The sequence below is a fragment of the Trichoderma virens genome (assembly GCF_000170995.1).
Source record: "Trichoderma virens Gv29-8 chromosome Unknown TRIVIscaffold_57, whole genome shotgun sequence".
NCBI lineage: Eukaryota > Fungi > Ascomycota > Sordariomycetes > Hypocreales > Hypocreaceae > Trichoderma > Trichoderma virens.
Genome location: NW_014013692.1, coordinates 18742 through 46452, shown reverse-complemented (window position 1 = coordinate 46452; position 27711 = coordinate 18742). Strand labels below are relative to the sequence as shown.

Below are 27711 nucleotides of genomic sequence, written 5' to 3'. Positions count from 1 at the left end.
TTAATAATCTAAGTGTTAATTTATATTTAAATTAATAAATGTTTTATTAATCTTTTATTAAATTAAAAAGTTATATTTTAATCCCCTTTTAATTAGTTAAAAGATTAAAGTTAATTTAGTCTAAACTAACCTATTAGCCTATTATTGCAACTTTAAGAGTTAGGTTATAATATATTTTAATAAATTAAAACTAAAATATTAAATAATAATAAAAACTTTTTAAAAAAATAACTATTTAAAGTTTTAATTAAATATTATTAATTTAAAAAAATATTTTATAAAAATTTTAAAATTAAATTATTAAAATATAATTATTAAAATTATTAAATTAATTTAATTAATAAAAAGCTTTTTAAATTTTCTAAAATTTATAATTTAATAAAAAAAAAATTTATTATATTTTAAAAAAAAATTAAATTTATTATATTTTAAAAAATAAAAAATTTATTATATTTTAAAAAAAAATTAAAAAATAAAAAATAAAAAATTTAAAAATATATTTATAAATTTAAAATTTTATTTAAATTTTTAATAATATTTATTTTTAAAAAAAATAAAAAACTTTCATTTATTATTAATTAATAATAATTTAATAAAATTATAAAAGAAATTTTTTTATTATTATTATTTATATTAAAAATTAAAAATTAATTAATTAAAGTATAATAATTTATTATATTTAACTTTAAAAAAATATATAATATTATATAAATTAAAATAAAAAATAAATTAAAAATTATATTTTAAATATAATATAAATTATTTAAATATTTAATTATATTTTTTAAATTAATTAATATATTTATAATCTTTTTATAAATAATAAATTTTATTTTATAAAAATTTATTAATTAATTTATTATTATATATTTAAATAATATTTTATTTTTTTTAAAACTTTAAAAAAATATAAAAAATATATTATATAAATAATATAATAATTATAAAATATTAATTTATAAAAAAAAATAAATAATATTAAAAAAATAAAAAGCTTTTAAAAATTAATTAATTATTATTAATAATTTATTAAAAATTTTATAAAAATTATTATATTATTTATAAATTTTATTAAAAAAATTTAAAACTTTATATAATTATTTAATATATAAAAAGCCTTTAATATATTAAAGTAAGCTTTTATAAAAGGAATGAGTATATACTTACCATTGATTGGTGCTTGACCGCTCAAGTTGTCTGTGTTATCCACTATGTATGCCGGAGGGTTCTAGAACTTCATCAGCAACGTGAAATAGTAGAAGGAACATTAGTATACTTACAGGTGGTATATTTTGAAAGACCTTTGGATAGCCCTTGAACAAGCCTTTGCTACCCAAAGCTCTCCATGATGCCTCTGATGCCTCAGCTCCTGCTAAAATTGCAGCCGTGAGAGCAAAAGAGAACAACATCACGGCAACGGGCAACTCGCGAAGACGAAGCCCAACTTTGGCTTTGAGGAGGCCCTGCTACCCGAGTAGGATAATCGAGCCGCGTGTGGTTATAGTCCACACATTTGTGGTGTAATCTGTTTATATATATCTGCGATATTACATTATCATTATTCCTGCCATAGTTCTATATTGCATGGAATTCTTCTCGGTGAGGTCGGAAACTTTTGGAATCCTAGGCCAATTGAATTTTTTTTTTTTTTTTGATTTTTTTTTGCTTGCGCCATAGCGACACTTGCATTTTGGAAGGAATATCAAATTTTGATGGTTGTACCTTTATGTGCCCGAATATCATATGCAATGCCGCCGAAAACTCCAAGGCAGTGGACCAAATCAGATGTAAAGAGCCTGCGCAGGCGGGGCGCCTGTCTGTTTAGGCAACGCCCGAGAATACCATTGAACAACTCAGTTCCTTGTCTTTGTTTCCATAAGCATATGAATAAGCAGATCTTAGCGTGGCTAGAGGAGCCGTAGGAATAAACCCATGTGGGGATCGTGTGTATGTCGCCGTCAGCCCCCAATCTGCGTTCCAGCCAATGAGGTCTTAAACCAAACCCGTGTGTATACTAGCATAGGATTTGTACACCACCGTGGGATCGCCGGCTTCACCGCGTATGCGACCGAACAAGGCTCTTATCCAAAGGCAGTGTGACCCTCACAAGCAGAAAAGAAAATGATCTGTCTACTATGGAAAAACAGACGCCTTCTACAGGTTAAGCATGCAGCTTGCATTTCGTGGCTTTGGCACCCCAGCATGTGCTATTTGTAGTAGTATCATTCATGGCTAATATCAGGCCACAGTAAATATAGACACGTATATGGTAGATGCATGGTTGAAGATAGTGAAACTATAGGCCTGGTGTTCATTGTAAGTTGTGGACTATTACTGAATTGCTATATAAGTTCGACAAACACATGCACCCAATCCAACCGCAAAATATCCAGAGCACACTTCTACATTCACTTTTCAACAGCATTCCATTTATTACTCTGATCCCTCACGCAGAATAAAAAAGATGAAGCTGTCCTTATCTACTGCTGCCGGCGCCATCTTTCTGGCTAGCCAAACCAGCGCGTTCTGTTTTGAACCGGAGCCCGTCAAGCGCATCTGCTACAACGAGGCTGGGGCGACACCGCAAAACATTTCGCTGAAAGAAATCACCTACGTCACAGGATACCTACGCTTCTACGGCTCTCAGCCAGGTAATCCGCAATTCTGGTCCATGCCCTTGCCTGATGCCGACAACTGCGCTGAGTGGCAGGTCACGACAAAGGGCAGCACTTGGGTCATGGCTAAGCTCATAGGCGACGACGCCGCAAGTGTCACGTTTGACGACATTGCAAATACCATTGATGGCGGCGCAAATGCTACGCCCGAGAAAAAGGCCGCTGCCCTGTACGGCTGCGATATCAACGGCGGCCAAATTGGCGTGAAAGTCAACACGACGGATCCCCGCTACCAGCAGGCGCAGTTCAAGAACGGCACTTACACCAACCAGGGCATTATCATCAAGCTGGTGCGCAACCCTGGTGTCAGGAACACTGCCGTTCAAGACCGAACAGGCTGTTGCTGGATAGGTTAGATGAGTTCTAAATGGTCATTCTGGCGAGACTGCAAATACAAGCGATGCATGTGTTCTAGAATAGCCCGTCTTAGCCTAGGTACTATTAGGTAGTAATAGAATATGGAGGAGCCAACTTATATATTTGTACCCGGACCTTAAATCTAGATCGCTTACAGTAGCACAACCAACCACGCCCCAGTGGCGCACAGACGATTTAAAATACTCCATTCAACTGCGGGGTATAAATACGTGTATTGATCCATATATTATTCATGATTGAAATGTGCAACACTCGCCGCCCATGTCTTCAAAGTCACGTCTTCAGCTATCTTCTATCATTATGAATAAGCACACCCAGCTGTGTGCGCTGGAGTCTCTCAATACCGACGTTCTCATTACAATTTTATCCGCATGCGACTCCTTTAGCGACCTGGCCTCCATTATTCGTGCGTCACCGACCTTGCTTCATGCTTTTCTCTCCGCCAAGGCCAGGGTGCTCCTCCACGTCGCCAGTAACATTCTCGGGCCTGCAACTCGGGACGCTGCCTTACTCGCACAAACGTCGCGATTTGACAAGGATACCCATGAAGAACTTGAGCGGGCAGTTGACGCAGCAGTCCTAGACTATAGAGCCCGCTTGCATGTCGCTAACGCGCCATGGGTGACGATGCTGGATGCCGACACTGCAGTTGCCCTGACCCATGTCACCCGGCTCGCCCAATTCTTTGTCGATCTCTTCGTCTATTTCCGTTTTCGATATTTCGGGCATGAATTGGACGTAATGCAAGCAAATTTTCCCCCTGCCCAGCCTCGTCTAAGTCGGACCGAACATGGCAGGATTGCACAAGCGATCCTACGCCGCCAACTAATTGTTTATATCCATGGTGGAAAGTACTCTCGACCCCTCGACTATCCCCGATTCGTTAGAATGGTCTTTTCGCTCTTTCAAACATGGGAATTAGAGCAGATATCAGATATGGACCATTTCCTGGGCCAGCTCCTCGTATCGCTGGCAGATTACCAGATGAGGAAGCGAGGCCCGAACGGCGAGCGCTCTCCCGTACGCTGGCAGTTCTGGGATACGCATTACGCCCCTGAACTTGAGGAATTCGCCAAGAAGATGAAGAGTATGCTCGATTCAGACAACTCTCTACTCGACCGTTTATGTCAATGGGACGTTTTTAGCGGCCACATATCCGCAAGCTTTGGTCTCTTTGACATGTTCAAGGGAAGTCACCGCTTTACAATACCGTCTCCTTCACATGGCAGCCAACAGTCGTCCAGTAACCTCGGTACTGCCGATTCCAGAGTGGAAACAAGTACGAGCAGCGAGCCCTGGGCTTGGAAGGATGCGCTTCGAGGCCATGAAACATGTAGATGGGGCTGTGACTTAGTAAAGGCACCCCCGCCAGACAGCGCAAACCAACAAGACTACGAACAGGCAAAGAGTGCACTTGAATCTTGGAGGTGGTTTGGTATGGTCTTTTGGGACCGCGAGCGAGCTGAGCAGCTAAAACAATCAAGCGCGCTCAAGTCGTGCAAGTCTGGCTGGCTCGTACCATGGCAGAATTGAGACATAACTGGTGAAGAAGAGCTGAGCATTTCGCCTAATGAAAGCCTCGTCCTGCTTCCTCCCTTGCACTTTTATGCGACCAAAATAGTGGTTAGAGCAATAAAGTTGCCTCAACATGGCAATGAACGGTCATTTTGTGTTTGCATGCATTTTCATGTTATTATCCACTACTATAATACCGGGGGTCACTCCCACAAGCATGCCGCTCTGGCCGCTTGATAGTAGCAGGAATACCCTAATGAAGTTGTCGGATCGCCTATTGTAGCTGTCTTCAAGTAACGTAAGAGGCTGTAGCAATACAGAACCTTTTACAACGATCTGAGCTCGAGGGTGAGCCTTACTTGTTGGGTTGGCGATAGCGAATGGGTGTTATCATCTTAACACCTACTTTGGGAAATCGACAAAGATATTGCGATTGTCAGATTGACAGGAATATGCAACTATAGTGACACATATTTATATCGTATCATATGGCTGTGTAGACCTCACGGCAGCAGAAGATTTACTCACCTACCAGAAAAGAAAGAGTAGGGAGGGGCATCAGCAACAACAAGACGCATTAGTTTTCAATTACAGTCCTAAACCTATATAATATATCCGTAATGACTATCTAGATAGGCTTAATCTACTCTGAGTTAATAAAAATGAAATGAAATTGGCCAAGGGTAAGAACTTTATGTGTGCAGTCGAGTGTCGTTCCAACCAACTGAGTTATTCGACCTTTAGACTAATAAGATTGGATGTTTGCAAAACTAAAGCTTGTCATGGCATCATTTGAGTTCTAGTTGGTTGATACAATTGGTTTAAAAACTGAATTCACTAGTCATTTAGGCGAATCAATTGTATAACTAATTTAAGATAGTTTGACACATTTATGCCTATCCTAATATCCACCGGACTATTAACAACAATATCCAGGGAATTGGCTTATGCTCTGGCCAAGATAGCCCCATGGCGGGTCACAGCTATTCCCGCCAGCCTTCTGGTTGTCTGGGTTAAACTGGCAGATCCAACCTACAGCTGTCAGTTATTTGTTGAGAATACTGAGGGCCGCATTATATGATGGGCTTACCGTTGGTACACTGGTAATGAGTAGGTACATAACATCGAGGAGCAGCACTTTAATCCGTTAGTTTTATACTATAGGTTTATATATCAGATCGCTTCTCTTACGCTGGGTAGCATCCGCTAGCGGGCGGGCCACGGGCCAAAAGCTCTTCATCCGAAGCCTGTTGGATGGGAGAAGCCGATACCAACGCCGCGAGGCCTGCTATAGACGATAAGATTTGAAAAACCTTCATTGTAAGACGAGTTTATAACAAATGTGTCGGTTGCGATGAACTGGAAACACTCGAAGATGCATAGGCTACAAATCAGCCTTATATATTTGTATTTTCACTTGATGAACAGTCTTTGGAATCGACTTCAAACATGTCAGTTGAAAGATGAAACACCCTTGTAAGTGTTGGACACATGCGAACCATCCGGGAAGTCCTGCTGATACATCAAACCGCGCCATGGAGAAGAATCTCGCCGATGGCGTTCTGCAGCTTCTATCGTGCTGGTTTGATGCCAAGCTCTACAATTTTGTGGTTCATTGCAAGGAAGCCTCTCTCTTTGATGTACGTGTATCTTCCCATTTTGGATTACATTAGTTTAGGGTTCAGAAGCGAGCCATGTCCGCAAAATACTGCCTTTGCCACCGTCTACACCGTAACTAAAGCACCACCAACGAAGAACCAGAGTATCGTACAAAAGCCAACTGTAAATGGGTACAAACCGTTAGAAACGGAGACAGCTCTAGCAGCATTTTCGTCATCTTTCCCTGTTGATGCTGCACCCGAAGGCCCCGTAGCCGTTGCGGCCCTATCATTTTCAGCACTGGCTTTCGCGATGGCAGCGTCGCAAGAAGCATCGTTTTCAGGGGATTGGGTGTTAGCTGCCCCATCAAAGTCACATGCATATGCTCCATTCTTCTGGTGTTTATAGTAGGTGTCCATGATGTAGGCAAGCTTAGCCCTATCATCACACATGCTATATGCACCATAGACACCTGTTGTAGTGTTTCTGTCAATACCAGCACAAGCTGCCTTGTCCTTTTCACAGATGTAGCCAAAGATTTTACCAAACTTTTCAGAAGACAGGTCTTTTTTCGGTATGCATGACAGAGACTTGACCATGCAATCGCAGAGGGTTTGGTCGGGCGTTGGTGGAAGAGACTTGCTGGCTCTCCAGTTGCTAGACAGCGCCGGACATTCACCCATTTTTCCGGACGGAGAGTAGTCACTCATAAAAACGCCCTTGGGATCAGCCTTGACTACTTGCTTCTTCAATGCCTCAAAGTTCTTCATTCTTGTGACTTGTCTATCCTTGACCTGGACGAGTCCTTTGGGCCATGGTTAGTTGGATCACAAAACGGGCAGGTGAGGCCTGGAGTTATATTGCTTACCGTAGTCGTTTGTTTCTTGGAAGTACATATAAACAATGCCGCCGCTGAAAACGCTCGACATCTTGTCCGAGTATAGGGCACTGGTTTCCTGGAAAATACGTGCTTCGGCGCCACCAGGCTCGTTGCAACCATACTCTGCAAAGAACACGGGTACAGAGTAGGTCTTGAAATAATCGGCATGTCTACTGTAGCTTGAGCGATCGATATTGCTCTCCCCGCACCAAGAGTAGATGTTATAGCCCCAGAAGTCAATAGAATCCTCTTGCTTATCACAGTTAAAGTAGCTGGAAATCTCGTCTCGAATGTCCTTGTCGTCATTAGCGGCATATCCCACACCAAGCCATCGCTTGATGTTAGAATGATTCTTGATATATTTCTTTGTGTCTCTCACTGCGGCTTTAACATAGGCTGAGGCATCAGTGTTATTGTTTTTATCGCTAACTTCATTACCAGCAAAAAAGCCAATTACATTAGGATATTTCGCGAGCTCGTCAACAACTTTTTGATAACGCTCAAATAGCTTTGTGTTCCACTGCGGATTGTCACGGTTAATTGAGAGACTGGGCTCACCCATGTCCGATATCACGTAGATGCCAGCGTCTTGCAGTAGCTCCATGCAGGCCGAATGATCGGCAGACGGGTCAATGGCGTAGGTTCGAATAGTGTTTGTCCCGAGTTCTTTCAACAAGGGGATATCTCGCTGACAGATCTTTTCATCAGATAGAGGATCGACACACTTGGTCGTCTTTGTGCTGGTGGCGCCTGCCGCGCCGGTATCTTGCTGATATGCTATACCTTTTATGAAGAATTGCGTTCCGTTCTCGAAGAAGAATTTCGACCCCTAATTAACCGTCATGAATTTATTTCTGGGTTCATATTGTTACAGGACTCTGGAACACACCTTGACTTTAATCGGAGGAAGGTCGGCAACAACGGTGGCCCCCAAGACGAAAAATGACCAGAGAAGCCTCTTGAACAACATTTTCAACACCCAGCTTCGGCAAACTAGAAAAATGCGAGAGAAAACGAGTGACAGTGAATTAGAATAAGAGCAAATGGCCCAGAACGTCAGTTAGAAAAACCGCAAAGGAGTGGAATTGGGGCAAAGAGTTGATAATGTTTGATCGAAGAGGGGAATAGAGGGTTAATCTCAGCTATAAGGCAAAAAAAGAAGAAACTTGGGGAACTTGACACGCGGCCATCCGTGACCAGTCTTAGGTTCAACGTTAACGGTATCACTCCAATATGAGAGTTACAGGATGGACTGTACCTTGGTACGTAATGCCAAGCATCCGTTAATAATGGTTTGCTGATCCTGCAGGATGATAGTCTACTTGCAAGATTATCTGGCGATGAGAACCAACTGCATCGCCTAGGGACGTTTTGAGCTCTTGGCTATGCATCATATAGGTTGTATTTCGTACGACCATTTGTGCAGCATTGTTAACACTACGAAATTTGCTACTAAAAATGTTACCGAATGTAGTATTCTGAGTACGGTCCTATGGGTCAGAAAAGGCGGCCGCCCCAATGCTGAGAGATGCGGCCCCCGATGGCGGGACTGAAGAGGGCATAGTAGTAATTGTCCGGGCTGTGCGGGAAGCCAGCAATGAGGCTCGCGCGGGTGGTGATGTGCAGAACGAGGTAACAGTGCTTGATAAAGCGGAGCCTAGAGCAGTAGAGGCACGTTGTGCAATCTAACGGCTAGATCATAGTGAGGTTTCGGGCTGATTAGAGGGGGAAGTGCCCCGAATGTGGGCCTGCAACCGTTTGGGTAGTAATGAGAACACCGACAAAGGTGCTGCGGTTTTGAACCAACAGCAAGTGAACCAACAGCAAGTAAACCTTGGCATAGCAGTATTTTGAAATTGGGTTTTCTTGCTGCGCAAATCCAATAACGGTCGCATGCAGCTTAATGCGAGATTAAGGCAGCAAAATAGCCGAGAATATCCGTGAAAAAGGGCATCACTTCTTGGGTCACCATAAGTTGTTACTCTTTTAATTTATTGGAAGGATCTAGAGGCCATGTTGCCTGATATACATTGCTAAACGCCACTCAGCTAGTGTGCTGGAATTTGACTAACATTTCAGATTTCCATTGTCGTTAGTCAGGATGTCATCTGTGAACTGAATTAGTTTCCAGAAGCCTCCCGGACATCCCTACTATCGGTGAGTCAACTTACTCAGGTTAATCTTCGAGAATACAGTCTCTCCCGAGTAGCCTTTGCAATTGCACTGGAACCACGTACTATCGACAATAGCACAGTCTCTCTTGTCGCAAGAGAAACTGTATCTTCCACTAAGTAGCCGAATTGTTAGTGTGGACACAAACTGCACGACAGGCCAGACGCTTTTTGCTATGAATTATACCACTCTCAAAAGGTAGCGAACTCACTTCTTAGCATATGCCAAGTGACCCCCATAGTTGGCAATGCAACTATCCAAATCGAAAACATTACCAACTAGCTGCCCCTGAGTGTTCCAACATTGTGCGTTCAGAAAGGTTGAGTAGTATGAATTCAAATTCCAATGTCTGCATGAACTTGCGAAATAGTTACGTCGTTCAAGCGCGCTGCGATCTTGGATCAACGGCCCTTTGGCAGCGAGGGCCTCCAGAGGCGCCGCAGCTGCCAAAGAATACGAGAAAACGGTGAGAAGTGAGGCGGTCTTCATATTTGAGAAGGCTTTGAGCTCAGCTTGCTTCTAGGAGTAGGGGGGACTCTGCGACAACGGCAGCCACAAGCAATGCAAAAAAGAGTATATTGTGACAGCTGGTCGCTTTCTGTATCTTTGTCATCACCTTATATTTATGAAAGATAGCCTAGTAGGGGCTCTGAGTTCTAAATAAGATGTGATAAAGCACATCTTTCGCGTAGTTTGCGTTGATTTGACTCTCACAGGTAAGATGTCTAACGCATATGGCCAACCTTTGATAACGTAGGTAACAGTCGCCGTGGGATGAACTTTCAATTGGATGAAAGTAGCCGATTAGACCGTTTAGGCGACCGTTCCGTTATGCATGCGGCATCCTCGGAGTCAGTACCTGCTTATTAGCCGGAACCAACAAAATATAAAATTTCGGATTTTGTCTGGGGTGCAAATGGATTGAGTGTGCTCCATGCCAAGTCAACTTGAAAAGGATTGAGACCCCAGTGACAAAAGAGCCGGGCTATGGACAAAAGGGCCATTTCGGTCCTAGTTCTTAGGAATCTTTGCCGTCGGCCACAATAATAATTCTCCAGTACCTAAGCATAAAAATATAGTTATTTACTAAGGACTGCCTTCACTCCGTTGCATTGAGCCAACATGTTTCGTTTAGGGTGTTGCATGCATTGAGAAAAAAATAAGTACATTTATAATGACAGGGGTTGGGATTAATTGGTTAGCCTAAACATGTGTCATCGTCGCACATTCCAGCCCCCGGTCGGTTACAGATTCCTCGAAGACGGAAAACTGCAAACCACCCCACCATCGTTTCCAGAGTCCCAGAAAGAGATTGAACTCACAAGCCTCGTCAAAGGGTTACAGTGCATGTTTCCAACCTCTCATGATGCGACTTGCTTATTCGTCAATGCTGATCCTTTTACATCTTGTATCCACTCCACTATAGGCACTGGCAAGCGCCCCGGTCGATAATGGAGAAGGCGCAACGAAAATTAACAGGCAGAGATGTGGTATTAATCACGACATTGTGCCTATCTACCCCATGAGAGCATATTGGTGTTCTATTTACTTACACATCTCAACTGGTGACCGCCATCTCGCACTCCTATGTACCCCGTCTTGAGGGTAGCGTGTGACAATTGTCACCGGCGCAAAACACGCTGTGTGGCTGCAGCCGGCGGGGCTTGCGAACACTGTCGCCAGAGTGGCCAAACTTGTATTTTCTCGCCGAGGCATGTGATGGGACGGCCTCGCCGTGGATCAGCCCGTGGATCTGCACCATGCGTCAAAGACTTCACGCCAAAGGACCACGGTTCACGGCAAGATGCCTCTTTGGGGAGTAACAGTGTCTACAACATGTCCCGTCTGACAGTTCTGTAAGTGAAAGCCAATAGTTCCACACAACGAACCGCTTTGACATACTAACTCTTGTCTGTGGGTAGTGATACACCGTTATGCGAGTTACTCGACAACTCCATGATTCGCAACCCAATTTGACCTACATTCTCAAATCCAGATACAGGTTATTCCAGTGCTGAATCGCCAACAACTGGCTGTGAATCGACCAATAACCCCACCTGGCTCTTGCAACCGGAAAGTATTGAAATGCATCCAATGTTGAGCCCTGTACCTTCAATCATTGACGTCAGTCCTGCACATTCACTTGAGTCATCTAGCAGCCTGGTGCAAATATATGAACAATTATCCAGGATACTATTCGCTCTAAACACGGAAAGGCCGCCACGAGAAATGCACAAGATAGGTGGTCACAAATGGTTTGAGTCTATTAGCTGTCTTGTGTCCTCACTGTGTGAAATTACTTCGCGGCTTCAAGGCCAACGTTCTAGTATATTTGGTGGGGCAAATATTTCGCCATGCCTACTCCTGGTTGTTTCTGTCGTCAGCAACGTCATCCAAGTGTATGAGGTGGCCCTGGAAAGCCTCAAAAGCTCATGGAAGGCTCCGACTCAACAACCGAACTTGCATGAGAAACTTCAGATACTCGCAGATGCTAGCACCATGGAGTTTCACCTGGTCTCCCTACGCAGAATCTACGACCACAGCATTCTCGACATGCCTAGCAAATACGCAGGGCAGCGGCTCGATAAGCTGTTGGGTGTATTGCAGCAGTGTATTCAGCAATGGCGTTTACTGGATTTATCAGCTGCCCCCGGCACAGAATTTGCAGGAATGCCTTGAATTTTGAAATTGCTCAGGCCACGGCTGATATTAAAGCGGCGTTATTATCCACTTCAGATGTTAACTGGAGGTAAGAGAGCGGGCAGAAACGCTATTCCTTGACCTTATATGGAGAAAATACTAACCATAACAGAAATATCCAGTAGCTAACTATAATAAATATCCATCTTGGACTTTGGAAAAGGTTCAGATAGCCTTAAAATAATGAGGAAGTGAACTCCTACCAGGCATAAGGAGGATGGAAATTTCAGCACAAGCTTGCTTCCCTTGACTTCTTCCCGTGATGTATTCGGGCTCGGGGCTGCAAACAAGCTTTATGATTATTTCTCTGTTGGTGTAGCCACCGTCAACAAATTCCCTAGTCTTGTATAGCGGGTCGGTGATGTTGACAACAACACCCATCTATAAACCTACTATAGCTTTACTATAAGCCTATTATTTAACCCTTTTATATCTTTAGTTATACTATTAGAAATAATTAAAATAATATTGGAATATTATTATAATAGTGCCTTTAGTAAGTAAAACTTAAAGAAAAAAACGACTAAGTCCACTAGGACTATAAATCTGCCCCACCTAAACCTAACCCGACAGCAATAACAGATGTTGGCTGCAAACCAAGTCCGTGTAGCTGTTGTACAGACGGACCTCGTTGTGATAGGTCACCTTATCCTGAGGGATGTTTGCAAAGCACAGCTTCCGTATCTTTTGCTGCATCTCGCGAATCTTCAGTCATTCCTGGCGTTTGCTTAGGGCCATGAAGTCGGTGCAAATGCCCATGATGGCCAGCGCATAACAGTTCGGCCAAAAACATGTCGCCAGTCATACTTGGAGATGCTCGCTCGAAGGCTTTTAGAGCACTTAAAACGTGTGGGAGCACCTGAGTCAATCGCGGCCACATGCTAGCTTCTGCAATCTGCAGGGGCAATGGCGGCGGGAAGTGTTCTCTAAGAAGGCGCATCATGCGGTTGAAGGCAGCGTCCCGAAAAGTGACCAACTCACTGCACTCAGATTGGAAGAGGCTAGCAAAATGGAACGCGTTTGACATCTCAAGAAAGTGAACATTCCACTCATGTACTCGCTGCTGCCGCCATGCTCGCGTCAGGTACCATACAATATTAATGATGACATATCTTCATCTAATTCTGGTTCAGTTGCAGTCGGAGCTGCGGGTAATGTACTTTTGCCAAGGCTTGTCAGGAGTGGCTCATATATCTGCACTACATATACCTTGTTAATATAAATATTATTTTCCATTCTTCATTCTACTTAAATAGTACTAATAATGAAAATTGTAAAGTATTAATACTTTATTCATATAAGTAGAATCTACCTTATAGGTACTAACACTATAGTATATTATAATTAAGTAAAACCTTAATCATATACGCAGTGGCAGGTGCAGCAGTTATCAAAGTCATCCCACTAAATAAAGTTAGTTTAATTTAAAAACACCAATAGCTAAAGACAGCAGGCTCACATTAGACTGATCGCAGTATAAATACCCATTGCAACCCACTTGTTTGCAACATTTACTAACACAATCCGCTAGACACCAGTTAGTATATTTGCTACGAATATCTACCAGCAGAACCTAGAGGTCAGGTAAGCATACCATGTGATTTAGCTGTCAGACACTTCCGAGGCTGAAGGTTCGGGGTTCCGGGATCAGCGGCAGGGTTGGGATCAGCAGCCGGGGAGGCAAGCGAGAAACCGACAAAAAGCGAGAGAAGAACCGTGGAAAAATGCATATTTGTAAGTAGGGTATAGGGTCTAAGCCGTCTGTCTTACTATTCTTTTGATGAATGATGAGGATTGTTAATTGAGTCGAGAGGAAAGTAGTGCCGGTGTGATGGTACTTATAGTCAAAACGTTGAGAGGATCAAATGGTAATTCCAAGTTGTTGCATACGGTAGAGTCGGGTCATCGGCACCAAGGTGCATATGATTTCGCCTCCATCGGAGTAATCCTCGGTCGATTATACATGAGTGTGTTTGTAGTTTCTTCCGGCTGCATTTACCAAGCTGCACTTTATGATACTTGTATCTGCCTTATAATAAAATGATCTCGCCAGAACTTCTCGAATTAAGGAGTTCTCGCTACCTTAGAATGCCTGGCTGATTTTCAACAACATATGCCCCTAGATGCTTATCTTCAGTTCAACATCACTACTAAATTGTTGCACTCTGTCTATATTCTTAGGTCTTATTGTTAAAGAAAGGGCGTAGCATAACTACTTTAATAATAAAGCGATTTACGAAGGATGCGGGGAATAGATTGGAGGTGTAATATGCGGAGTAATAAGACGCCGTTAGCATTGGCCGCTAACCTTCGTCTAGATCATTTATGAACTAGGGGAATGATTTAATATGCAATAGGCTATTAGAGTAACATGCGGGGGGGTTGTGATATATGTTGATTGGTTATGATAGGTCCTTTACTTAACCTACCGTTCCTCTTTCAGTGAGCTGAACTCAGAAGCGCCGAGTAAGGGGCCTTGATTTGATCCGCATTGATGTAATGGTTAGTACCGTTGGTGGGATATCTCCTGTTTATTAATGCGATGCTTAATCTGGAGGAATTCTTTAAGAGCTCATGACCTTATATTATGTCTCTTTAATCTTTCTACTAATAGAAATCTCAAGTGGCGTTTATAATAGTATAGGCGAGAAGACGGAACCTCTACAAATACCTGCTGATTGTTTCTTGTTCTAGTATTCTATAAGAAAATTATCTTAAAACTTCTCTTAATAAATCAATATGACAAACAAGATTACCACGCTGGTGGGCATTACTGGAAAGCAGGTGAGAATGTGATGTAGTGTGGCGGCCCTGCATAGGACCGGTGGCAAAAACTCTTGCTAACTTTGATGCAAAAGGGCGCTTCTATTGCCGACGTGTTCCTCCAAGAGGGAGGCTGGCACGTCCGTGGCGTTACCGCGATCCAACCAAGTCAGCAAGCCAGTCATAGGCTGTTTAAGGTGTCGAACTTGTCAAAGCGAACTTGAACGACGCTGCCTCCTTGAAAGCCGCATTTGCAGGATCAACTGTGGCATTTGGAGTTGCTGACTTCTGGGGAATCGTCGCCGATCCAGAGTCCCAAAAGCGAGCTCAAGAGTCTGGCCGCCCCGTCAATGTGCTAGCCTACGACCTCGAAGTGCAGCAAGTTCGCAACATTGTTGACGCAGTCTGCGACTCTGGAGACCATTAACAGATTCGTGCTCTTAACGCTCTCTCCCACTACGAAATTAAGCAAGGGAAAGTATACGTATAGCTTTCACTTTAATACTAAATGGGAAGCGGTCGAGTACCTAAAGGGTAAGTACTCGGCCCTGGAGAAGAAAAGGTTCTATTTGCAGGTGGCCTTGTATCTTGAGAACTGGAAGTTTTCTCCGCTAGGAGGCGTAATATGGTGAATCCACCACACCCCCACTATTATAAGTGTGACGCATAGTTGGTGTCGCTGTGAGATGTCAAGATCGAACACTAACCAGGCGGTAGCAACCCGACAACACATACGTCTAGAGTCTCCCTGGAAACCCTGACGCCCCAGTATCGCAAGTTATTGCGCGCCACGACACTGGTAAGCATCTCACCAATTTGGGAGAACGCACAACTAAAAGGGCTCTACAGGCTCGTTCGTCAAGGCGCTCACCCAGGTTGAACCCGGGAAACGCCTTCCTGGTGCTTCGGGCTTTTTGAGCTGGAACGAGTACGCCGCTTTGTGGGGCAAGGTCCACTGTGTACAATGTAGCTTCCCACCACTGGATCGCAAGGTCATCGAAAATGCGATTCCCAGCGGCGTTGTGGAGGAGCTCGCCGATATGTACGAATACATTGGAGACTTTGCAAATCACGGTGACCCCAGCGTCCGTTCTGACGTGAAGACTTTCACTACTTTCCCAAACTCCTGGCTAATGATGCAATTGAATAGCTTAGGATAGGGGCCCCCTTCTGGACTATTGAGGAGTTTATTCGACAGGAGGGTTGGTCATCAATACTTTAAGATCGGTCTAAAGATAGAGGCGTGGAGAATTCTGCTGTATGTCTCTGACTCCCAGCACTATCTATCGGCTCAGTTTCGAGCGGTGGACGTGTAGCAATGAATGACTTGGACTGTGAACAGAAAGGCATAATGGAGGCAGCGGGTTAGATAACTTGTTACTTTGCTTTGATCAACTATTACTCCCATACTCTCTTATCCACCCGGCTCGATGATCGGACCCAGCCTGGCGAGTGTTGTAGGTGCACATTCATTCTGACCTGTCAAGTACTGTGTAAATACCTGTGTATTGAGGTTTAATGAAAAAGCACTTCCTAAACGGAAACGATTTGTGTTCAACTAGTTAAAGCCCGATCACGTAACCGTGCCCTAATGATGCGTTGCGGGCTAATTTCTCTAGGTTCCCTTCTGAGCTCTTTCAATGCGCATTCAAAGCAACATGACCTGACGTCGGACATAACAGCTCCGGCACCAGAGAGAGCTAAAGCAACGTTTACCTTAAGACGATCAGAAAGAATACGTGTAACCTGGATGTCAGTTTGGGGCATTAACAAGCTCCAGTCCTCCAATATATTCTCCAATCCATATACTCTAGCACCAGTTTCCGCCTTTATATTTTGCGGACTTATGTTCCTAAAATAAGAACACAAGGGGAAGCGGGAGTTAAAGAGACATAAGAGTGCCGCTGTAGGGTTAAAGAAGCATATAATAACCCCAGTAAACACCAGCGTTATAAGCCAGTCTCTAAAGTTGCTTTCTCGGAAAATAGCAGTGCATAAGGAGAGGTTCGAGTTATCTTCCTCTTCCTCTCCTGTGAAGGCTTTCGCTGACTTATTGTTGCTATTCCCCACCGATGCCGCTTCACACTGCATTAGATCAGTCTTCGGAAATGCCTTTATTACCACCTTCATAGAGTTCGAGGCTGAAGCAGCCTGCTAGCTATATCTCGCAGCTTAAGCTAGCCTATGGCGCTACGGCTACATAGGTACTATTCTGCATAGTAATAGGCTGGGTTCCACTAAAGGCTAAGCCCACTCTTAGTAAAAATCCGATAGAGTACAGTAGGGTGTCTGTCACGACCCAACGCCTATATGGTTGTAACAATGGGCTTACAGGGTAGGCGCCCTAGAATTACAACGGACCGACGGTTTAATTAGTAGTTAGGCTTACTTATATATAAGTAAACCAGAGTAAGCCACTTCCTATTTAAGTAACTGGCTTATTTTTAAGTAAGTAAGCTTAAGTAAGCTTTATATTATATATATACTTGTTTTTATTTATTTAAAGTAATTAGATAGTGAGTTATTATTATAATAGTTAAATTTACTTAATATTTTCTGCTAAATTACGTAATAAAAGAAAAAGTATATTACTTTTAGAAAAAGTATTAATAAAAAAAAAGGCGCTAATGGGCTGCTGGTTCATAACAGTATACTTTATGTAATTCTTTAACGGCTGAGTACTGTGTTTCCACTTAGTTTAGCTCTAGTTCTTTTATTGAACGGGGCATATCTAGTGCTGAACAGTGAGACCGAAGACATGAATATCAGAGTCGTCGCCACCTTGATTATAGTTGCCCATCTTGAAAAAGGCCCTGTCTGTAGTGAAGTATTGCTTCAGGGTCTTAAATGCTCCACCGTTAAGAGAGAATTGGAGCGTACCACTCTCAAAGCGCATCTCATAATGAAATCGGCTGCCAGGAGAGACAGTGCCAATCTTGTTCAAGTCCTGGCCCTGGCCCCCGGTTGCAACAAACTCAACACCGACTGTGATTTGGCCATTGCTGCTATAGTAAACCTCAGCCTGGATTTGTTAGCAACATAATTGATGATTGATGCATAGTGGTTTGTTCACACGACTTACGAGAGGCTTGTTGTTGGAGTTTGACTGGAACACCTGGCCAATGCAGATGCTGCTACCACTGGTGACGAGGAGATCAGCCGTCAAGCGGTTGGTTGGAGCACTAGAGCTCCATGAATTAGTCTCGCCAAATTCGGAGCGGCAGCGCGGTGCACCCGGGAAGGTAGCACATTTTCCTCCTCCAGGAGCCTTCATGACCATGGCACCATCACCAGACTCGGTGAAGAAGTAATGGTGGCCAGGATCTTGGTAGCCACCGCAACCCTCGAGGCGTGAGGCGGGGATTTGATCTGGATTGTTGGTGCTGCCGCTTGGCAACTGAAGAACGAATTTGCTGAGGTCAAAATTGCCACCGGGAGCACAGGATGGGTTCAAGGCGGAAGCAGCTGAGAAAAAAAGGGTAATGGCAACAATGGCCATATTAGACTTTGGGATGAGCATTATGACAGTGGAACGAAGGTTAGACCGAGCAAAAGTTGGTTTGATGAGATAGATACCGCTCTTTCACGAGGGCGGCATTAACCTTTATACACTTATAGAAGCAACGGATTGAGCTTGTAGAATTGATTCCAGCCTTTCCCCCCCACGACGTTCCACGCTTATGCGGGGGCGAGGAGGGAGGTTCACTGACCACCGAAAAGCCTCCGGCAGATCGCCCCATGGAGCCAAGTTCTAATTTATACACCAATGAGCAAGGCCACACAATCGGAAAAAGTCTTTCCACATGAACCACACCGGGGTCACCCCTGGTGCCAATGAAACCTTGTAGCGGGACTATTGACAATCTAGGGGCCCAATAGCAGGGTACTGTGAAACGCGTTAACTCGTGGTACGCTCCTGGCTGGATGAAGAGCTAGCACTACCCTATATCAAAACCCAGAATATATATTATTGATTGTTCACGTATTCTATTGGCATTATCACCTAGCTATTGCTGTTACTAACCTCATAGAATCCTTCACAACGTCAGGGAGGTAATTCGCCCCAGATAACCTTTCAATATGTTGAACGTGAAGGATTCATTTATGATAGGCTCTGAAGGCAGCAAGCACTTGACACGCAGCTTTGCTAGTAATTGCTTATTTGTGCGCACGAGGCTAAAGAGGTGCGAGACAAGGAGATTTCTCACTCTACGGCAGGAGGGAAACAAGCTTGAAAACCCGTAGGACTTCAATCCACATAATTGTCTAACAAGAAAGCACGATAGGCTTATGCACGTAGCGGCAATTCCGAGGTTGAGCGCACTCACGTTCAGTATGACATCTACTGAGAAATAGAGCATTGACCTCCATCTTTACTAGATAACTTCACCCCGCAACAAAATGCATGCTGCCCATTAGCGTTGATGTTATACCATCCATCTGATGTAATCCAGAAAGCGGTCCTCTGCGACTTACCATTTGACAAGTTTTTGTACGTTATGAAAGTCGTCTGCCAGGAACTAACGGTTATCTACCCGCAATCTTCGGCGAGAAAGTCACATGTGTAGACTACGCTGCCAATTTGATATGTAACGTTGTGCTGCGGAATTGGAAACTGGTCGCCGGGGGTATTGCTGCTCATGCACTTTATAAACCTAGCAAGAGCTTAGCCGGCACTGAGGACAATAATGGCAGCTGAAGAACGCATTTTGACCTAAAGCTATTAGTACTAGCTAAAAAATTACAGGTTTCGACCTTCCTGAAGCAGTGTATTTTGTTTCAGTAGGCTCTTCCTTCTCGTAACATTAGGGACCTTCCTGAAACAGTGTATTTCGTTTCAGTAGGCTTTTCCTTCTCGTAACATTAGGGCCCACTAAGATTTGCTTCCTTACTGCGACATGAAATAATATACCTAGTTATATCCTCTCGTATAGCTGGGGTATCCTTATTAGTGATCTACAACTTGGTGTCATTTAGGGTCTCGCTCTTAAAAAACAACAACGCATTTTCCAAATGGGTGTATAGCGTCTTTTCTAATTTATCCCGCCACCATTCTTAATGTCATATAATCTGATAATCCCACCAATAAAATAGGATATGGCCTCAGCATTAACGGGACGTCAACAGAATTTCTTCCGTATAATCCGAAGGTTCCGGATACACTGAATCAAAGAGCTCTGGGCTTAGTTAATCTATAACAGTTAATTAAATAAAAATAATAATTTTAAATAATTAAAGTATTTTATATATTATAAAAAAATATACATTTATTAATATATTTATATAAGTTCAAAGCCTTTTATATACTAATTCAACAGTACTTAAATAAGTAAACCCCTAGCAAAATATATATTCATTGTATATTTTTTTTTACTAAGCGGAAAAAAAGTATTAGTAATTTTCATTTTGGGCAGTGTTTTGCCAGGCTGCTTTGCCAGTTGACACTGGCGTTTAATTGCTAGTTGTAGCATAGATTTCCAAGTTACTTTCGGCCACTATTGCCTCCTAAAAACAGTAGACATAGGACTGTTAGCTACCTAGGTACTAGAAATAAAGCCGCTTGTAAAATAGTGTCCGCCTGCTCTCTGTTCTAAATCCGCCTGCAGAAAAACCTAAGAAAGGGTTTTTATACGTTCTTAAGCACATGCTCTCTGCTAGCTAAATATACTGGAACAAAAAACCATTCATTGCATATTAATACTAAATTAAATAGTTATACATCCAGAGGTGCATCCAATTAAAAGCTGGGACCTGCATAAACCACATGCTTAAGCTGCTCTTTCAAGTCAGCTTCGATATCAAGAAGTCGATTGTATTTGGCGATTCTTTCCCCGCGAGCTGGAGCTCCTGACTTAATATGACTTGTTCCAAGCCCTACTACCAGGTCAGCGATAAAGTCATCTGTTGTCTCCCCAGATCGGTGCGACACAAAAACACGCCATCCCAGCTCGAAAGCATAGTTAGCGCTATAAGTGACCTATCAGCTTTTTTGTTCCAATTCGACACAAGATATGACTCACGCTTCTATAGCTTCTGATACTGTGCCTATTTGATTGAGTTTCAATAATAATGCGTTGCATGCTCTTTTCTCCGAAGCAAGTTTCATGCGCTCCACATTCGTACAAAGCAGGTCGTCTCCAACCAGTTCAATTGTACAGTCGCGATTGAATTCTGTCCAGCTTGACCAGTCATCTTCCGCAAACGGGTCTTCAAGTAAAACAAGGCCGTATTTTGCAATAATAGCTTTATATAGCTGTTGCATGTCTTTTGAAGCACGAACGTCATTCGATGTTTTGTCTTTAAAAGAAAGGTCATATGAGCCCGATTCTTTATCAAAAAACTCCGAAGATGCAGGGTCACAGGCAAATTTGATGCGTCCTGTATGCCCCGCTTTCTCAACGGCCGCTACCATCAAGTCAAGTCCATCCTCCAAAGACGAGATCGGAGGTGCGAACCCACCCTCATCACCAATACCAGTTGCTGGGTGATATATTAGCCAAGTTTGTTCCAATATGTATATTCTATTCTCTCACCTGGAGCACCAAAACGGTCTGCAATAATTGCTTTAAGTGCAGAGTAGACATCCACAGCCAAACGGATCCCCTCTGCAAAAGATTCGGCTCCAGTAGGAGCAATCATAAGTTCTTGGAACGCCATGGTATTTCCAGAGTGAACCCCTCCGTTCAAAACATTGAGGAACGGAACTGGAACAACATATGGGCCTTCAAGTCCAGCTTCCTGTCGTATGAACTCATACAAGGGGACACCCTACACGTAAGTGTAAGCATTCATAGCTGAAGAGAGAGTTTCAATGACACACCTTGGCCGCAGCGCCCGCTCTGGCGCATGCCATGCTAATTCCGAGGATGGCATTTGCTCCAAGCCTAGACTTATCAGCAGTGCCATCCAGCTCTTTCATAAATTTGTCGATTTCCTTCAATTGTGTCTTTGGGTCGAATTTTTGCTCAACCAGAGCTGGTCCCAGTAAAGTCTCAACGTGGGCGACGGCTCGGGTGGTACCCATCCCACCATATCGCGACATATCGCCATCTCTAAGCTCTAGAGCTTCATGTTTTCCAGTCGATGCGCCCGATGGAACAAGGGAGTAAAAGGTACCTTGTAGCATGAGTTGGAATCACTTGCGCGCCGTCTTTGAATCACGTACCATGGGATGTGGTGACTGCTACTTGCACAGTTGGCTTCCCCCGGGAATCGAGTCGTTCTGCTGCCTTGATCGATTCAATCATGACGGCCTTTGTACTTGCATAAATTGTAGTATTGTCGTATTTGGATATCAAAATGATCTATTCTTGTGGTCAGGCAATGCACTGAGTACATATAGCAAGTTATAATTTAACTTTTACATGACGTCACCAACTTCTGGTCATTGCTGCAGCAGCAAAGCAGTTACCCACTGCCTGTAGTATATCCGCTATACCCGGCCTGTCTCAGCACCACCTTATTAAGGCCTTAAGCAGAAAGAAGATCCCCTTGCCTATTTTCAGTAAAAGAATATACAAGGTTGTAATAGCTCCTCACTAAAATCGGATATACTGGTTATAGAAAGCTTGTTGCAGTACTGGGCATTTTCTTCTCGGCCAAAAGATAGATTCCGAATTGCAGTGTTTGGGAGGCAGGAAAAGGAGGCAGGCCTCTTTCCCTCCCTTTCTCTCCAGGCCAAGCAAATATGCCCGCCTTTCGGCTACTGATTAGTTTGATTGGGATGATGTCTGCTGCTTTGCGGCAACCTGATCCGGGTTAAGAGACATTTAATCCGATGATCGAAAGACCGAGCATCGGCCTACCAAGGCAACCCTCCGCCATGGAAACAAGACACTACCTGTACTGCCTTTCTTTCGAGTTTGTCGGTATTAGTGCGCAAGTTCTTCAAACCAAGCCATTAACAGTCGCACTTATCCTTGATGCTTTGTTTCATTCCCAGTCTTTTATTCTATACCACGGAAGTTGAAGCTTCACAAGACAACGAAACTCGAAATTCGCGAATAAACAAACCAGTCGAGCATTTGCACCTTAAGCAGCTTGTTTAGAATTCTTTCTAGAACAACTGTTCGATTTAAGTCATTGCGTATCGAGCTTTATGATACCTCTTCCGATTGATGAGAATGGCTCTGTAATCTCCCTATAGCTCGGCTGGAAGCTATACAACCTCAGTTAAATGAACAAGCCGCCCAGCTGAGGGCCAGAATGAGAATGAGTCGCTGAATGAAGAACCCTACGACATGCCTGAGGCTTGGGTAAATCTAGAGGAGCTGGCAGTGAACAGGAGGGAGTTTCATCATGGCTTTTCTTGCCGAAGATCGCATGCTCTTCCGCCATGAATGGGGCACAGCAACATACGACGAACAATTGGCTCGAGCAAGAAGATCAGAGATGGACGAAGAAAGTGGATCGAGCTCTTCTACGACTGTTATGGATCTAAGCGAGGCGAAAAAAGCACAACTATCTACCAAAAAGACAATCCCACTTTATATTGGATTCACAACCGGATTCTGCGGCAGCTTTACAAGCTATTCAACCTTCATAAGAGATGTATTGTTGGCTCTATCAGACAATGAATTTGAATTGCCCACCACACAACAATCTGGAAGTTACTCATTCATAGCAATGCTAGCAGTCATCATCACTACGGTCTGCTTGACCTTATCAGCTCTACATCATGGCGCACATTTAGCTATCGGTACGGAAAAGTGTATCCCGCCTCTCCCTTTTCGTCTTATTCGAAAGTTCTTGGACAGGGTCCTTGTTGTTCTTGCATGGGGCAGCTGGGTTGGTGTTACCGTATTATCCATAATGCCACCGGACATAAATTGGAGTGAGAAGGCCTCTGCGCTTGTATTCGCTCCCGTTGGATGTCTAGCCAGGTTTTACCTCTCGTTATACCTCAATGGAAAGGTTTCATCATTTCCTTTGGGAACGTTCCTGGCTAACGTGCTCGGTACTGCAGTCCTTGGCATGTCGTGGGATATTACTCACAGCGCTTCCGTAGGCATAGTTGGCTGCCAAGTTTTACAGGGAATAGAAGATGGATTCTGTGGGTGCCTCACAACAATTTCTACTTGAGTGGCGGAGTTGAACAGCCTCCGCCGATTCCATTCGTATATTTATGGGACAGCGAGCGTGCTAGTGTCTCTTGTCATACTGGTTGCCATTATGGGAGGATTGCGTGCGTTGGATAGATGGCTTCACACCTCCAGTATGCAGCTATATCCGGCATATATCACGCATTGTGCTAATTGGGAAATGCAAGATTAGAGATTGATCCTTGGGAAAGGTTTTTATTGCCTCCACTCTCGGCGACAAATAATTCCATTGAGATATTCTATAGCGGTTCCATAGCAAAATCTCTTGTACAGCTCAGAACTGCCACCTTTGAAGCTCGTATGGGAACTATGTCAATGATTAGTTTCAGCTTTGTAAATTCACTGGCCCGACACAATGATTAATTTTCACTGTTGCTGTGTTGGGCATGGCAGAAAAATCTAGATCTTAGATTTCAATTCTTCCTATAGTAAGAGGCCTACGTTAAGCCTCATTGATGAAGTACCACTTATCCATGGAGCTCTCATTTGAGCCTGGAGATGACTGTTGTTGAGTTGGTAAATCAAGAATTAGATCCTGGGCAATATGGGTTACATGGCCAGATGACTCCCCCATAGTCGTATTCGTGCTACAAGATTAGCTTTTATCCACTATATACCCTATATTTTGGTAATACATACTCGGCAATTCCGTTTTCGTGAGTCGATATCAGTTGACGCCAAGCATCAGAGCATTTCTCGATAACTTGTGTAGCATAGCTGACGAAAGTTAGTGTCAAAGGGGAACAGGAAGGTTCAGAAGGAACACAGACGCCTTATTCTTGCACCCCTCGTCAAAAGAAAACTTGTTTGCGGGCTTTCCATCTGGCATCTTGTAAATGCGAAACCACTCTTTTGTTGCGCGGAAAAGTCCAGGCATGTGAACCTCGATGTCTTCGATGTCATTGAACTCAGACGCTAAAGGGTCTTTAATATCAATGGCAATAGTCTTCCAATCCGTATCCTCGCCATCAAGAAGAGCCAGAATGCCAAGAACCTTCACCTGCCTGATCTCTCCTGGATATCCCACCCTTTCCCCAATCTCACAGATACCCAGCGGGTCATTGTCACCTTTCGCTTTAGTGTCAGGATGGATGAAGTTGGGGTCTTCCCATGTCTTATCAGGCCCATTTGATGTTAGTGACATGTACAATAGACTGCAGTAAGATAAACTAACGGGAGGTAATGCTCCATAGTTCCAAATATATCCTTTGAGGGAATCATTTTCGGACGTATCGGGGTTTATTTTCTACACTGTCTTGCTTAATGGGATTCAAAAGCTCGTCTTTGGTGATCTAAACGCTCAAAAGATTATTAGAATAATAGAGACTTCATCTTGTCATCATGATATGAATACAGCTTCTTTCTCAAACCCACTTGTAAAGCCCAAACAACAGCCATAAACAGCATTTAATATTCTGGGTAACTGACCTCAAGCTTACTATTTGTCTGGCAAAGAATCTCGACTACTATGTTAAGTACGGTCTTTTAGGAATCATAATACAAAGGTATATTATAAAAGGGTAAAATAGATATACTGTTTATGTAACACCTCGTAGCCTGGATAATGCTGTGATATCAGCACATCGTCCAGAGATTGACCAAGATGCAATGCAATGCTCGATGCTGAGGCAAACTCCCCTAGTTTAAACAACGCGCAGTCAGTTATTTAAAATATCGATAAAGTTGTTATCGTCTGAATCTGGAGGCGGCTTCATAACAACAGCATTGTATCAGTGCATCAGACCGATAAAGTCGTAGTGTGCTTCCGATCAAAGACTCACGGATCCGCTATCGTTAATCGATCTGGAAATACAGAAACACAAAACCTTGAAAGCGACTAATTGATTTGCCAGGGATTGATGGCATAAGACAAAAATACCTGCTTGGGGGAAATTGAAGCACAAAATAATTGAACTAGCGCTTGAAAGAAATCAGTTGTGCAGTATACAGAATACAGAGTACTATCAGAGAGGCTGAAAAACGCTCCTCCGTTAGTACCTGAGGAAGCGATTTCCGAGTCGCAAAAGTACCTACTTCGTGGGATTTGATGCATTTACAAGTTCACCTCTAATTAAAACAAACGAATTTCATCTGTCCTGTCTCATTCACATTCTCAGTCACCAAGTGCTACATCGATGCCTCAAAATTCAGCTTTTATTTCATTTGTGAAAATACATAGCGTCAGCTGCAGCAAGGGTTATGCCTCGCCGACTGTCATTTACTGCTCTACCGTATTGCCATAGCGTATTTTATGTTGTTCTCGAATCAGAGAGAGATCCGATCGCGAGCTCGGGAGCTTCTTGGCGAAGAGGGGCGCAGCGCCAAGACAAACGGACCCAACGCCTTTAACGATCAATAGCGCGTTAATACGCCTCTAAGGCCGCCTTAGAGCGTGGCGCTGCAAGTTACCATTGCGGGGCAAGGAGGTAACCAAGGACTTGACTGGTTGTCCGAGGCAGATTCGAGGAGAAGATAAGAATCAGCGTGAGGTTTAAACAAGCTTAAAACACTTTTAGACTGCAGGTACTGTATTTCTAGCCGTGGAAAACCATTTGTGGTTTGATAAACAACAAACAGCTTCAAATAAACGTAACACAGACATTAAAGCCACCATGACTTCGATTGAAGACAAGATTCGCTCCGCTGCAACTCGCAACCATGAGCTACTTGGCGTCCTGTCTATGACAGACTATGCCATACCCGGCTTTGAGAACCAGAAAATGTACATCGCCGACTTGGAAAACCAGGCAAAAAAGAACGCAGCCAAACTAGCGAGTCTGAAAAGCAAGCACTTAGTCGAGCTGAGGGAGCATGAGCAGTACCGTGACAGCATCGTCCGGCGCTTCATGTACAAGATCGGTGGCAAGAAGGATAAGTTCGAGGCTCGCGCCGCCAAGGAAGAGCGCGAATACTTCGACGTGTTGCAAGAAGAACACCGCGAGACGGAGGTGAAGAAGAACCTCGAGTCCGCGCTGGCCCAGGCGCGGCAAGCGTCAGCCGAGCTTGAGGCGGTCGTCGAGCGGCACAAGACCGCACAGCGGGAGCTTAACAGCCTCTACAACGACATCTTCTCAGGGCCCACACCCCAGTTCCCTGAGGAGGATGAGCGGGAGCAGGCCTTCACGTCCGCGCAGGTGAATTACCACGAGGCTCGCATGCGTGCGGAGAGCCAGATCCACGCCATCGGGATGCTGGAACAGGCGAGACAGCGCATGGTTAATGCCCTGCACGCCATGCAGGACGCGCTATCCGCGTCTCGCCTTGACATGTTTGGCGGGGGCACCATGGCCGACGTGATGGAGCGAAATGCCCTCTCACAGGCCGAGGTGCACATCTCTCAGGCACGCATGGACATGATGAACGCGCAGCGGATGGACGGCGCAATCAAGGACCTACCCCCCGTGAAAATCTCCCACGGTAATCTGGTGGGCGATGTGCTGTTTGACAACATCTTCTCGGACATGGACTTCCACGAGAAGATCAAGCGGTCGAATCTCGAGGTGGAACGCTGCGCCCAGGCGCTCAAGCAGGAGATTCAGGGAGCACAGCATAGACATGAGGGCATGGAGGGTGAGCTGAGAGACAAGGAGAGACAGCTGAAAGATACGCGAACGGCGCTCCAGGCGGTGAGGGAGATGGCGTTTGAGAGGACGCTGAACGGCTCGAGCGGGGAGTTGGAGTTGCCACCGGCGTACGGAGAACAGCGAGTAGTTATGTGATGATTGTCAATTTAGACGCAGATGTTTGATTTTTTTTATTTATTGCGATCCACCGATTGATCATATATAGTAGAACTCAATGATATCCCGGGTTATTAGGATATGCGCAAAGGGGGGCACTGAGTTGTCACTTCTAATCTTTCCTCCATCACCACATCGCACGAGTCACTTATCATCCAGAACCTTGAATCGCCAGTTGTCCGGCTTGG

General features: G+C 43.8%; 11 protein-coding genes across 11 annotated transcripts; 6 read left to right on the top strand and 5 right to left on the bottom strand.

Moving 5' to 3' along the window:
* Positions 1 to 2464: 2464 nt before the first annotated feature.
* TRIVIDRAFT_201628 (uncharacterized protein) lies at positions 2465 to 3031 on the top strand (the record flags this gene model as incomplete). Its single annotated transcript, XM_014100622.1, has 1 exon — positions 2465 to 3031. The coding sequence occupies one exon, from the start codon at positions 2465 to 2467 to the stop codon at positions 3029 to 3031; it is 567 nt and encodes a 188-aa protein (XP_013956097.1).
* A 322-nt stretch (positions 3032 to 3353) lies between these two features.
* On the top strand, positions 3354 to 4586 carry TRIVIDRAFT_201627 (uncharacterized protein; the record flags this gene model as incomplete). Its single annotated transcript, XM_014100621.1, has 1 exon — positions 3354 to 4586. The coding sequence occupies one exon, from the start codon at positions 3354 to 3356 to the stop codon at positions 4584 to 4586; it is 1233 nt and encodes a 410-aa protein (XP_013956096.1).
* A 1679-nt stretch (positions 4587 to 6265) lies between these two features.
* On the bottom strand, positions 6266 to 8017 carry TRIVIDRAFT_230786 (glycoside hydrolase family 72 protein; the record flags this gene model as incomplete). The annotated part of the gene is made up of 3 exons (XM_014100620.1): positions 6266 to 6972; positions 7036 to 7876; positions 7937 to 8017. 3 exons carry the CDS (start codon positions 8015 to 8017, stop codon positions 6293 to 6295), a joined length of 1602 nt encoding a protein of 533 aa, XP_013956095.1.
* A 1097-nt stretch (positions 8018 to 9114) lies between these two features.
* On the bottom strand, positions 9115 to 9708 carry TRIVIDRAFT_222643 (uncharacterized protein; the record flags this gene model as incomplete). The annotated part of the gene is made up of 3 exons (XM_014100619.1): positions 9115 to 9155; positions 9219 to 9334; positions 9431 to 9708. 3 exons carry the CDS (start codon positions 9706 to 9708, stop codon positions 9115 to 9117), a joined length of 435 nt encoding a protein of 144 aa, XP_013956094.1.
* Positions 9709 to 11055: 1347 nt separating this feature from the next.
* On the top strand, positions 11056 to 11898 carry TRIVIDRAFT_70903 (uncharacterized protein; the record flags this gene model as incomplete). Its single annotated transcript, XM_014100618.1, has 2 exons — positions 11056 to 11075; positions 11409 to 11898. 2 exons carry the CDS (start codon positions 11056 to 11058, stop codon positions 11896 to 11898), a joined length of 510 nt encoding a protein of 169 aa, XP_013956093.1.
* A 2760-nt stretch (positions 11899 to 14658) lies between these two features.
* On the top strand, positions 14659 to 15904 carry TRIVIDRAFT_191851 (uncharacterized protein; the record flags this gene model as incomplete). The annotated part of the gene is made up of 7 exons (XM_014100617.1): positions 14659 to 14703; positions 14778 to 14850; positions 14880 to 15055; positions 15087 to 15302; positions 15424 to 15481; positions 15532 to 15767; positions 15833 to 15904. The coding sequence occupies 7 exons, from the start codon at positions 14659 to 14661 to the stop codon at positions 15902 to 15904; spliced, it is 876 nt and encodes a 291-aa protein (XP_013956092.1).
* A 1509-nt stretch (positions 15905 to 17413) lies between these two features.
* On the bottom strand, positions 17414 to 18202 carry TRIVIDRAFT_70901 (polysaccharide lyase family 7 protein; the record flags this gene model as incomplete). Its single annotated transcript, XM_014100623.1, has 2 exons — positions 17414 to 17704; positions 17765 to 18202. The coding sequence occupies 2 exons, from the start codon at positions 18200 to 18202 to the stop codon at positions 17414 to 17416; spliced, it is 729 nt and encodes a 242-aa protein (XP_013956098.1).
* A 2217-nt stretch (positions 18203 to 20419) lies between these two features.
* Positions 20420 to 21929, bottom strand: TRIVIDRAFT_53420 (uncharacterized protein; the record flags this gene model as incomplete). The annotated part of the gene is made up of 5 exons (XM_014100616.1): positions 20420 to 20648; positions 20703 to 21162; positions 21216 to 21450; positions 21503 to 21798; positions 21848 to 21929. The coding sequence occupies 5 exons, from the start codon at positions 21927 to 21929 to the stop codon at positions 20420 to 20422; spliced, it is 1302 nt and encodes a 433-aa protein (XP_013956091.1).
* Positions 21930 to 22980: 1051 nt separating this feature from the next.
* Positions 22981 to 23763, top strand: TRIVIDRAFT_222639 (uncharacterized protein; the record flags this gene model as incomplete). Its single annotated transcript, XM_014100615.1, has 1 exon — positions 22981 to 23763. One exon carries the CDS (start codon positions 22981 to 22983, stop codon positions 23761 to 23763), a length of 783 nt encoding a protein of 260 aa, XP_013956090.1.
* A 462-nt stretch (positions 23764 to 24225) lies between these two features.
* TRIVIDRAFT_191847 (uncharacterized protein) lies at positions 24226 to 25836 on the bottom strand (the record flags this gene model as incomplete). Its single annotated transcript, XM_014100614.1, has 5 exons — positions 24226 to 24370; positions 24423 to 24500; positions 24554 to 24897; positions 24958 to 24989; positions 25818 to 25836. The coding sequence occupies 5 exons, from the start codon at positions 25834 to 25836 to the stop codon at positions 24226 to 24228; spliced, it is 618 nt and encodes a 205-aa protein (XP_013956089.1).
* A 461-nt stretch (positions 25837 to 26297) lies between these two features.
* TRIVIDRAFT_213077 (uncharacterized protein) lies at positions 26298 to 27502 on the top strand (the record flags this gene model as incomplete). The annotated part of the gene is made up of 1 exon (XM_014100613.1): positions 26298 to 27502. One exon carries the CDS (start codon positions 26396 to 26398, stop codon positions 27500 to 27502), a length of 1107 nt encoding a protein of 368 aa, XP_013956088.1.
* Positions 27503 to 27711: the final 209 nt, after the last annotated feature.